Genomic DNA, 13,190 nt, shown 5'->3' with positions numbered 1-13,190 from the left:
TGACTGATTAAACTTCTCCCGGGTAGGGAGAAACGAAGAGATTAACCTCAAAGCCTATTTTTGTTGGGACGACCAGATCTCATTAATTTATGGGACGAGGTCCAGCCGACGAAGGTGGGACGGATTTTCAACAGCAAGCTCTATCTGTTAAAGCGAACGTTCATCTTATCTTCTAAGAGAGAACGCACTAACAGGCAAGCACCCTTCTTTCTATATTTTTCTTTTACTTGACTTAAATTGTTGCTGTTTAAAAGAGATTTGCCAGATTGATCGGTTTTTGACATCTCACTGGGGAGCCGTAACTTCTCTCTGCTACGCACTAATTAATAGCTTATCTCTGTTTTTGTTGCAAAAAGCTGTCCTGGATTTGCATTCTAAAGATACACACAGAAGAGGGATTTCTATTCCAGATTTTTATTTTGAAAAATATTATACTGTTTTGAGACTACTCTCTTTTTGGTCTATTTTATTTTGACGAATCTGTTTCTTGACGATTGCCATTAATTGCTTCGATCCTGGGAACTGCATTTTGTTTACTTAACTATTGGAGAGATAAGGCTGTCTGCTCTGTTTATACTGTGATGTCACCAAGTTTGGAGTATTAACCCAATTGTTGCTGAAATAAGAAGTGGTTTTCCTATATTTTTCTTTTAAAATGGCAATTAAGAAAGTGGCTGAGAATCTGGAAATAACTATGTTTCAGAGAATAATGAATGAGATTGAGATAACGAAAATTGAATTGAGTAAAATGAAGCAGGAGATTAAAGATATAAGGGTCCCTGTGAGAGAGGTGACCCTGGAAGGGGTCCCTGTGAGAGAGGAGACCCCGGAGATTGGAATAGGGGTCCCTGTGAGAGAGGAGACCCTGGAGACTGGAATAGGGGTCCCTGTGAGAGAGGAGATCCCGGAGATTGGAACAAACGTGGAACAGGAACAAGATTTGGAGTCTATGGACTTTAGAAATAAAATCTATTGTTTGGAACTCAATGTTATCTCTGAAGAAATTAATGAAGATTCTAGAGATAAAGTTATCAATGGCATGGATTATCTTCTGGACTGGAATGATGTGATGGAGCCCAATATAGAGAAAATCTATGGAATTAACTGCAGCCATGTGACAATGGAAAAACTTTTAAGAGATGACCCAGTGTATTTTGAAAAAAAGAACAGAGATATGATTTTACAGCAGTATTTCAGCAACTTATTCAGAATGGATGGCAAGAAAATATTTGGGATAGAGGTAATTCCCATCAGACTCTTATTATATGACTATGGCTTTGACAGCAAGATTATTATGGAATACTGATAATGGAAGATTGGATATTGAAATTACTGGACTTAACAAGACTACTGAAGATGGAAGATGGAAAATGGAACTAATAGAGATAATAGAACAATGGCTACTGAAATTACTGAACCTAACAGATTCTGATGTGATGGATTAATTGAAATGTTTATTTTGACTATGGTTATGACAATAAGATTATCATAATTAGTAATGAGATGGATTAATCGATATGCTTATCTGGAAAAAAAAATTGATAGATATATTTCTTAAAGAATTGAAACCTCTCTTTGACTTTTTGTGGAAAGAATAAAGTAATGTTTATGAGATTTGATGATTAAGTAAGATAACTACTGGAGGAAAGTGATTTTATAATATGACTTAAGAGACAGGATTGCTATATATTATAGACTTATAACTGATTTGATCTTTGACAAATGGGAAGTCAATATTTTACTCTTTATTTTTTATTTTTATTTTTATTTTTTTTCTTCTTTTCTTTTTTTTCTTTTTGTTTAACTATTTTTGATTTTGTTTTTTGTCTTTGAATGTTTTATGATTTTGTCTTGTATGTTTTATGAAAATCTGAATAAAAATTATTGAAAAAAAAAAAAAAGGGAGTGATAGTAGTTTGATGCTCCACCAAGGTATTTTTAAATGCTAAATGAAATGAAGACAACAAAGCTATGCAAGCAGACTCTTCAGTCTTGAGGAAGTACCTAGCTGGAAGCAGGTGCAGTCTGGTGCTGGCTTACTGACTCCAGCTGGCCCAAGCAACTGTGCTCCAGAGAAGCCAAGAAGTTGGTAAAACCAGTCCAGTTGCTTAAGGCGAGGCTGAGAGACGTAGGGCTATTTCCCCAAGTGACCTACTAACAGCTGGGGCAACCTAGAGCCTAGAACGTTTTGTCAGTGATATGTTTATGCCTTTCCTAAAGTGCTGAATGGGAGGAGAATCTGAGCCAGGGGAACCAAGGGACACAGTCCAGATTTAGGGCCATGTCCTGTAGTTAGAAATGGATAGGCATGAATGCTTCATATGTCTGAGGACAGGAGGAGGAGGAATCACTCATCTTTTCCTTTCTATTTTTCATGTTGCACTCCAAGTGCAAGGCTACAGACCCGTGTTTACTCATCAGCACAATGCTCAGCATATTCTGGGGCACACATTTAGTACCTGCAATTCATGATAAAAACTAGGGAAACACAATCAGAAAAGAATGATAGAAGTGCTACAGGGTAAAAATGAGTCATTTTGTAGATCAAATGTGGCGATTTGACCCTGCTCTTCTATATGTTAATCCCTTTTTCTACTCTTCTATCAATTCCCGTCCTGCCTTCAACTGACCAACGGGGACTTTTTCTCCTAAAGGTGCAGGGCAGGGGGAGGAGGGGAGGGGCAATGGAATCTCTGTTCCAATCGTGGAGGAAGAGTGAAGAAATTCTTCCCAGGAAGAATCACAGACAAGCGCGCACACACTCCTGTAATTCATTTTGGAAAAACAAGATCCATGCTGTAAGCTACATATTACCCCAAACTTCTAGCTTGGCCTTAACTCAGTCATTCAAGGGTGTCAAAGACAGAAATGGCCATGACTCAATTCTTCCCCAGCAAGCTACTTTTCAGCAGCAAAAAGCTGAAACAGTCAAAAGTGCGTTTTGGGGTGGGGGACATTTGCTAATCAACAGAATGTCATAGCCATTGTTGAAATTAGGAGTGGGATCTATTGGCCGGTGCCAGTTCGAAAGCATTCAATCAACCTAACAGGCTGGCATCAATTAGACTTTGTTCTTTATCCACTTTTGCTGATCTATTTTTTCCCCGGTTTGAAAAATCGATATTAATATTGATATTTTTAAAAGAAATATCAATATTTTAAAGGAAATATCAATAAATTATAATTTTAACAATCAGTATTTTAGAGGTGGATTTTTTTTTTTAAAAGTCCATTTTCAAAAATTGCCACAGAATAAGATAATTAATGGAAAATTTGGTATCAAATCCAAATTGGGTGGAATTCTAGCACATCCGTAGTTGAAACAGTTAAAATCTGATCATTTCTTCCAACAGGTGAAGGGGAGGGGTCCCACAGGTATTGATAAGGTTCCCATCTGACATCAGAATTGAGGAAAATTCCTGGTACTAAGTGAACCTCCCTCTCACTGCCACCACTCTCCTTTGGAAGGGCTGACTTGGTAGTCTAAAGGGGCTGATGCATGGTGAATATCTTTCATGGTGCTGGAGCCAGAATGCCCGATTCCCTTCAGCCCAGGCTCCACCATCTGGGGTTATGTCATAACTGTCCTATACTTCCTATTCTTCCTAATCACCTATGTTGTAGGGCTGGGAGTCCAAGTAAAGCCCTGCACAGATCACTTAATATGAACAAAGCCTTAACATTAACAAGCAGTCACAAACATTTGCTTAAAAAAATAGACACAATATGTGGTGTGTTTGCAATTCAAATGCAAGTCCTAATAGTTTGCTTCTAGCCAGAAAAATCCTTCTTTTTCTCTCCCCACAAATCAAAGCAGATAGAAGTCACGTATCACTGCCAATGATGAAAGCCTCCAAACTGCCTGTGGCCAATGCCTTTCAGAGAACTCACTTGTGGAAACTAGCCCAGTTCTCTCTGTTTTTTTTGTAAGGGATAGAGGCCCAAACTACATGCAATAGCAGCAGGCCTGTCTTTAAAGATGGGTCTGCCCCATTCATCAGTAACGTGGGATGGGATGCAATTTACAAGGGAACATGGGAGAAGATTGTTGAAGCTCCCCCATTTGCCATTTACACTTTTTCTCTCTCCCCGCCCCCCCCCCACAGCTCTTTCACCAGCCAAGCTTACTCTCTATATCAGACAATGACTGGAAGAAAAGTGTCCGGAGGGAGGGACTCTGAGGATAGGAGCAAGGGCAGAAGGTTCAGAACCCACCACCCACATACCCCTTTGGCCTTTTAAATCACACCCCATTGCTGCTTTGCACATGAACGAGGCAAACCTGTGCTTAAAGATACAGGGTTGCTGCCATCATGCATCATTCCCTTTTGCACTGCTTTAGCACTGCTGTTGCCTCTCCTCTCTGCCCTAATGTCATATGTGATCTCTTTCCTTCATACTGTTTATTATCAGCACAAAGCAACAGGCCCTGAAAGAACTAGCTGAGCTCTGAAATCATCTCAGCCTTGCAACTGCAAGCATTCCATAAGGCCTGGTGGCTTATGAATGATGCCTGCCTATGAAATCATAGCCCCCAAGGCTTATCGATAGGTGCTCCCAAAGAGTGGACTGGTGGTAACCATAAGATATAACCCACTAGAAAGCAACGACGCAGTTATCAGAAAATCCTGGTTGGAAGGGTATGCGACAAGAAGTCTGCTTGGGGGAACTGCACATAAGGAGGCAATTGCATGGGAAAGCGATCTGCCCAGCTGATGAAACTAATGGTCCATCATGAGATGGAACAAAATGTGTCTTCAGACAGAAAAGCAGAGACGTGTGAATAGCAGAAGATGAGAAAAATACAGATAAGGGTATCAGAAGTGTAGATGAGGAAGGAAAGACGAAAACAGATTCAGATTTAAGACAGTATGTCAAGTAATTTCCCTTGACTAGCTTAGTAGGTGAGAACAAAATGTTAACACAAGGAAGCTCTCAACCTAGAAAGAGTAAGGCAATGAGATCATCTCCACCTGAGCCCGGGTGTCTCAGACACAGATCTCATTTTTCTCTCACACCTGCTGTCCCAAAGCCCCCAGCTTGTCTGTCTCCAAAGTACATGCACACAACAGAAGAGTTGTACAAAGGCTGCTCCCTCAACAGGGCCTCAGATTTACAATGGCTTTGCAGATTAAATTCCTTGACACAATCATCAGCATCACGCCACGTCTCAAATGAATGTATTTAGACTTATAGCCTGGGTTGTGGAGACTGTGGATCAAAAACGTTGTTAATGACAAAATTTCTAATTTGTCCTTGCAATCAGCTTTTGGGGCAGGTCACTATTAATCTCAATTTGCAGAACTGATTTGAAACACAACGGTCTCACTTACTTGGGTAACGTTAGCCTGTGAGTTCATCACATTTGAATCCAGGTTTCCCGGGCCAAGTCTAATACTCATTGGCTCTTGTTTAAACCTGCCATGGTATTAAAGGTAGCATGTGCAATTTTTTCTTGTCCATCTTGAATAATATACTAGATTATTGCAGAAAGCATCTCACCATTCATACAGCCTGCTGCAGCAGGCAAGCATCTTATTCACTGTCTTGTCAGTTTCTTTAAGACCCCACCTAATTCTGCTGAGTACCAAAAAGTAGATCCTTTCTCTGGTGGCATATTCTTATGTCTACTGGAATCTGGAACAGTGGATTTAAAACTGGGAAGACCCTTATGATCCTTGGAGCCTAATTGGTGGGCTCTTAATGAGAAGATTAGTAATGGCCAAGAAGCCTCCCTGAACGGTAGCATGTCCACCATACACAACCTTCCCCTGCATTGTGTACCTGCAGAAGAGCACTGGGCAATGTTAGCTGACATAAGGAGATGATGATGGCCCACAGGCCTGACTGGTGCCCTAAAATATGCCCCATCTGCTACAGTGCAATGCACAGGGCCTCCCTGGCAAACATCTTGGAGTTCCTCAGCAGGCAAGTCAACGCGGAAACAATTCCCTGAAGGAAAAACAACTAAAAACCACTGACCTAGAACCATCGCCCCCTCACACTATGTTTGCATATTTTCAATATCTTATTAAAGAACATAAGAACATAAGAAGAGCCTGCTGGATCAGGCCAGTGGCCCATCTAGTCCAGCATCCTGTTCTCACAGTGGCAAACCAGGTGCCTATTTCTATGCCATTGTTATTTTATTTAACAACATTTATATACTGCTTACTCAATAGAAGAACTCTAAGTGGTCATGCTACCAACGAGCCAACTGTGACTCACTTGCAAGAGACTCTACAGATAAAGTTGCCCATATTCAGTTCAGTGTAGACTCTGCCCCAAGTGTAGTATCTAAGTGTCAAAATTGCTTGGATTATTTTGTCATTGGATGTCAACAGATTGCTTGGGGAATGTCACATATCAATCTGGATTCTGTATGGGTTTAGGACTAAGACTGGAGCAGTTGTCCCTTGAAAGATTTTGGCCTGAAAATGGATTATGAATATTACCTCCTTCCTTCAGCCTCCCAGAATTTAATACTTTGGATTAGTAAGTGGTCATGAAGTTTTGCAGAGTTTGTACAGAACATGAGGTTCAGCTCTGAAACAGATCTGTTTACATCAAATTTAAACATGTAGTACAAATTCCTGAGGTAAACATATCACTTATCACATACACTGCATCTCTAAAGACAGCTCAGTATTCATTTTTCTATGCCATTCAATTTGCATATGCATCATGCACAACTGGCAATGCCAGTGCCATTTCAGTACAGGTACTTTTCCCACCCAGATATAAAAGCATGTGGCAAAATATAACCACAGATGTAATTGCTAATTGCTGAGGGAGCGCACAAAAGGTTCACCTGGCTGCTTTCTGTGTAAGGTCCATGGGAAAGTCGGGGCAAAGTAGCTGCAGGAGGCAGTGATATTCCTTGGCTGTCAGGAGATCTGCAAAAGAAAGAGAAGGATATTAATATTACTGTGATTAATTATTTAATTTATGAATCACTTCCCACAACAATCTCAAAGCGACTTACAAAAATTAAAAATCCAATACAGAGTACAATGTTGAAAAGCAATAGAAGACAGACAAGAAGATGGTCAAACAAATCCCTCTACCATCCCCAAGAGGGACTTGACCACCAACATAGTCCCAGTGAGTATATACAGTGTTTTGGAAGCCCCTGCATACACAGGGCTTAGGATCACGTTTAGAGTTTGCAAAAAGTCCCAGCATTTGGGGAGTGGAATGACTGCTTCCTTCACAGTCTGTTTTCTTGTTCTCTTATCCATATGCTCCAAATGCTCCTTACTTACTGACACCTCTCCTCCTGCCACCACACTGCACTCAGCCAAGAAGAAAAACTCAAATTTTGCAAAAATACATATATGCAATACATTAAGTAAGCATATGCTGCATTGCTTGCCTTGGTTTATTTTGAACAATGTGTTAGCTTTCTTATTACAGAATTCACTAGTCTTCGACATGGAGAGTGACTGGTGTGGCAAGACCATGCAGATTTTTCTGGGAGTAAACTCCATTGAACACAATGGGGCTTAACGCCTGAAGAAACATTGTGGAGTAAAATGAACATCTGGTATAGGTGAGCAGTCTAACAGAACAGCCGTAACAGAAGAAAGGGAAAGGCCGTAGCTGAGTGGTAGAGCACCTGCTTTGCATGCTAAAGGTCCTCAAGCTGTCCAGATAGAGCTGGGAGAGACTCTACCTGAAAATCTAGAGAGCTTCTGCCAATCAGCGAAGATAATACTGAGATCAATGGACTAATGGTCTGACTTAATATAAGACAGCTTCCTATGTTCCTAGGAAACTGAGGGTCAAATTAGATGTTTCACACAGATGTCTGTAACACTGCACCAATGGCCCATTTAAACAGGAAAAGAAATGTATGGAGAGGCAATCTGGATTGGAGATGAGGAAAGGAAGAAGAGAGGATGCCTAAGCCCTTTCCCCACCAGCTATTTCCCTACTTCAACTTTGAGCCCCAAATGCTTATGAGCTCCAAATGCATTTGCAAAGACAAAGACATCTTTGAGGGAGAAAATCTGCTCATGGTGGGCTACTTGGAGTTGGAAAATGGTGGCCAAGGATAGGGTTGACAGACATTGCATGTCTGAATGTGTGCACACACACTCTTCTCCAATCCTGACTGTGCACTCTTGAAACAGCTTTTCCTATTTAAAAAGGGCCAGCATGGCAACATTACATGAATCTGTGTGTAAGAATCCATTGAATCAAAGTTGCTTAAATTTGTTAAAAATCACTGGCACGATGACATTCACTACCACATGCTTGGAAACCCAACCAAGCAACATCTGGCAGCTTTAGGAAAGGCAAACAAGATCTAGGGGCATGTATGAAGAAGTATGGAGCATAAACCCACAGGCATTACTACTCTGGCATCCAGTGAGGCAGCTGGATGGCCTCTTTTGGAATTGTGTGTGCCAATCTGGTCACTATATTAAAGGAAGGCAGGGACACAAGATCCAAAATACACAAGACAGCGAACCAAATGATTCATCTTTCAGAGAGCTGTTTTGTGAGAGACTGGCAAAGAACTGCCTCTGTGGCTTAGAAGGGGGGGGAAGGACTAAAGAGGTAAAGCTCAGGGAGGTTTATGGGATCTAAAGAGAATGGAAACATATTGATGTCAAAAAGCTGTTCATGATTGCATGTTTTCTGTCCAAAAGCCTGTGGACTGATGTTAAGAAGACTGGCGGAACAGCAGTAATTTTGCTATATTTCTATACACAGAAGAATGTAAAGTATGAAAGAAAAGCCAGCAGTAGAACTAGAGCCAGAAGGGAAGCAGACAGGCAGGGAGTCCAAACTCAACAGGGGGATATGGCTGGAACTCCTTCACTGAGTTAGTTGTTAGTCCTCTATTGCTCATCCATTTTCTTACATCAATGTTTCATTAATGTGATTGGGATTGAAAAAGGCCTGTGCACAAAACATTTACATGCAAGTGCATGGAGGCATCCCGTTTCCCCTTCTGTCTGCAGTACCTGGTGCCTGATCTAATGATGCTCCAGAGGACCCCCAGACATCTAATAGCAGCTTTTCAGTGGGGGGACAGGGGATACATCCTATCACTCAGAGGGAGAGCTATATCCCCACTGGCATTAACTTCAAGGGCATAAGATTACATTTATTTGCATTCTTGTCCACTTCATATAGTCTGGGCAAGCTGGCATCCTGCTCCAAGGAGGTTAGCTGCAATTGTCCTCGGCCAAGCATTTGCTTTTTCTTCTCCCTCCTGCCCTTCATTTAAACCTCTATTGGCCTCAATCCGTTTACATGCCCAACATTTTGTTGATGTATCATGGAATGTCCTGATGTGCTGATGGCTGAAGATCCCAGCCCTTAAGCCACTGAGTTCTTCCTTTGTCTCATGTCCTCACCACTGACTCAGCAGGGTTCTCCCCAGCCCCATAAGACCCCTGCCGTACTCAGACCATGGGATAGAGCTTACCACTAAGTAATATCATTTTCTGTACTAATGACTCATTGCACAAGAAAGGATCAGCAGTGGCCTTTGGAGATGCTTACTATTTGCTGTGATTAATGCTTTCCAATTAACTATGATGAAGTCACTAAGGGCTATGTGGGAAAATGGCAGTTGCCCATTGACCTATCCAGTCTGCCAAGACCTGCTCAGAATAAACAAAGGCGGCTTGGGTACATCATGACCACACTGCTCCTTCCTGTCTCTAGGGCACTCAGGCCACAGTCCAGGCCACAGTCAAGTCAACAGTGCTCATTGCTGTTCTACAAGGAAAGAGATGGCAGGATGAATCATGATACTGGCTGCCACAAATTACCATTTTAAATGTTTACTCAAAAACACACACTTGTGATCCATACAATAGGCAAGTCAAAACATAACGCATTCCACTCTGTCCCCCAAGCCTCTGATTATACCACCCATGAACTCCACAAGGCATGGGAACCCGAGATACTGAAGTCTGAGTGCTATCTAGGTTCCTTTAGAGCAAAACACGATTCTTCATCATTCTATTATGCAGAGATTGATCTACAGTGCTTTAAAACCAGTATCTCATCTTCCTGTCATGAAGCACAGATTATCCTAATTAGGCACAGAACTATGAGAGGCCACTGGAAACCTAGCATGCCTAATTTACATGCATGTGCATGATGCTTTAGATTACACTTATTTACTCACAATGGCAGTTGAACTTCTGATTATCTGCCACAATTTCAGTGTCTATGAGATGCATACTTATTCCTTGAGAGTAACTACATCTTTCACACAAATCCATGTAACAAAACCACAATGTTTTTTGTTTGTTTAAGAAAAATAAGAGGAAATTTTGAATGGGAAAGCAGCAGGGTTGGGGTGTTTAGCCCTTTCCCCAACTGCCTCATCATCACTTTTTCAGCCACTGGATTCCAAATTATGTAGATCCATTTCAATGTTGCTTCAGGCCTGGTTTTGCACAGAAACTACCCTTGGTCACCCTTAAAGATAACCAATGCTGGGAGAGAGACAGGAAGTGCAATTCTCCTGCATCTCTTGGTGGCCTTCAGTACCATTAGGCATGATGTTTTCCTGGATAGGACTAGGGGCACCATATTACAGTGGTTCTATGTTTACCTTGAGAGCTGGTGTCGGATCATATTGTTTCCCATGCTTTCAACATCTATATGAAGCCACTGAGTGAGGTCATCAGGGGATCTGAAGTGAGGTGTCATCATTATGCTGATAACATTCAGATCTATTTCTCTTTGGGATCTGAAACAGGTGAGGCAGCAAAGTGTGAAATCAGTGTCTGGGATCAGTAATGGAATATATGTCAGCTAAATAACTGAAACTCAATCTATATAAGATAAAGGTACTGTCAATGGATGATTTGTCAAGGAAGGGAGAGGATGTTCAGCCTGTTCTGAATGGGGCTGCACTCTCTGAAAAAGACTTGCAGTTTTGGGGTTCTCCTAGATTCAGCTTTGTTACTGGAGGCCCAAGTGTCCTCTATGGCATGTGTGTCTTTTACCAGCAGATGTTAATGAACCATCTGCAAGAGAGAGCCTGGTAGCCTGTTAATTAGACTGTTGTAACATGTTATACATAGGGTTGTCTTTAAAGACTGGTCAAAAGCTGCAGTTAGTTCAAGACAGAGCTGCTGAGTTGCTTACTAGGACCATATGATGGGAACATATTTCACCAGTGCTTAAAGAACAGCACTTGTGCCCAGTCTATTTCCAGGAACAACTGAAAGTGCTGGTGCTTTCCCTTAAAGCCCTAAATGGCAATGGGTCAGGATACCTAAAGGACTGCCTTCTCCAACATAAGCCTGCCTGTACATAGAGATAATCTTCAGAGTTCTCCTTAAGGTATCTTCACCATCTAAAGCAGGGCAGGTGGTGACAGGTGAAAGGGCTGTCTCAGTGATGGGCCCCCACTTATGGAATGATCTTCCCAACAAGGGTTAGTTGGTGTCTACACAGTGATGTCTTCTGGTGTCAGGTGAAGACATTTTAATGTTCCTATGCCCTCTAACTTTCCATTTTACCTGCTCTATTTTAGGCTGGTTTTATCTGGGTTTTATTTTTATTTCATTGTTTATTTCATTGGATTTCAAAGCACCCAAAAATGTTTTTTTAAAGAGTGACATTTTTTTTTAAAAGCGCACACAACTACAACAAAGAAGTGGGTTTGCGAGGGCATACATAGAAAGTAACTTAGAGCACAATCCTATATGGCAGTGGTTTATTATAAAGATTTATAACCTGCCTGCACAAATTATCCCCAATCTCTGGTGTGCTTATGAATGGGAACTCCTTCTATCCTTCTCCAATGACAGATCACATGCAGAGCTTGAACTTGAGACCTCCTCCAGGTGAACATGTGCTGTTTCAGTTGTTTAGGGCTCCTTATTCAACTCACTTGGTTGTGGTGCATATGGTTGATCTGTGGGCTGGTGGATGACAAATGCCCCATGATGCGTTATTCTCCTGCTGTGATTGACTAATTAGAGAACTACTGTGAGACATCTGAGTTCTAGAGTTGCCCCCTCCCTCTGCCTGCCCATCTTTTGCTTCTTACAAACATGCAAAAATGTGTTTGGCTTGAATTCTACCATTTGTCCTAGCAGGATTTGAATCTTCATTGCCTGTTTCCTATTCCATTGCTCTGGCTAGCCAACTAATGGTGTTTGCTCCTGTGTGAATGTAGTTGTGGCTTTGTTGTCTGTCCTGGTTTCTCCCTTCCCCTGTCAGGCAAAAAGATCTTTCTCCCCAGGTGGTTATTGCTCCCTCAGGGGTGACTTGAACCCTTGACCCAGGAAGCCTGTGTGTTTGTTATAACATTAAGTTTATTTAAATATTCAGTTGGCTAATACTAATTTATGAAACTGATTAATCTGCTACAGGAGACTGATTTACCTGCCTGATGGGATCTCAGCTCCTTGGTCATGGCAAATGTTTGTATCTTATCATTCAACTTTTTTTTTGCATTGTCTGCATTGCTTTTGGACTTCATTATCAATGATGTGATTACTGCTATCCTTTGGCTTAGAAATATAACACACATACTTTTCATATTCTTTCACTGTTGTTATTGGATCCCTTTTTGTAGTTAATTCGCCACTGTTGGAAACAGGATATTAGATTAGATGAACTCTTAGTCTGATCCAGGAGAGCTCTTCCTATGTTCTTAAACTCAAAGAAGCTGCAGATCTCAGCATGTGTTGCAAATTTCTGCCTCAAAGAGCAGAACAGAGCCTGTTGAGACCTTGTACTATCCTTGCATAATAAAAGTGTGAAGTCTAACGGCACAGCTGATTTATATTACTTTAAAGCTCATTCAAATATCATGACCAATCCATGGTCAGAAATGCACTCTGTACATAAGAGCATTTATTTATTTATTGCATGTATATCCAACCTTTTCTCGAAAGAGCTCACGGTGGTGTACCTGGTTCTCCCCCTCCTCATTTAATCCACACAAGAACCCTGTGAGGTAGGTTAGGCTGAGACTCAGTGAGCTTCACTGCTGGACTGAGTGGGGATTTGAACCCTGGTCTCCGAGATCCTAGTTCAATACTATAACCACTATACCACAATGGCTCTCCAGCTCTTAAACAAAAGAAGAACCCTGCTGGATCAAGCCAAAGGCTCACCTAGTCCAGCATCCTGTTCTCATAGTGGCCAGCAAGATGTTCATGCGAAGCCAGCAAGGAGAACTTGAGAGAAACAGCACT

The 13,190-nt window shown here is 41.4% G+C and overlaps 1 protein-coding gene across 6 annotated transcripts in view; it reads right to left on the bottom strand.

The window, feature by feature from the left end:
* Positions 1-13,190, bottom strand: part of CSTPP1 (centriolar satellite-associated tubulin polyglutamylase complex regulator 1) — a 175,996-nt gene that overhangs the window by 26,402 nt on the left and 136,404 nt on the right. For all 6 annotated transcript variants that reach the window (XM_061610934.1, XM_061610932.1, XM_061610937.1 and 3 more), the window contains one exon: positions 6,812-6,896. In XM_061610934.1, the coding sequence (XP_061466918.1) occupies positions 6,812-6,896 (85 nt within the window). The remainder of the gene's footprint in view (positions 1-6,811; positions 6,897-13,190) is intronic.

The sequence above is a fragment of the Rhineura floridana genome, chromosome 2, assembly GCF_030035675.1.
Source record: "Rhineura floridana isolate rRhiFlo1 chromosome 2, rRhiFlo1.hap2, whole genome shotgun sequence".
In the NCBI taxonomy this organism is placed as follows: domain Eukaryota; kingdom Metazoa; phylum Chordata; class Lepidosauria; order Squamata; family Rhineuridae; genus Rhineura; species Rhineura floridana.
This window is presented reverse-complemented; position numbering and strand designations above follow the sequence as displayed.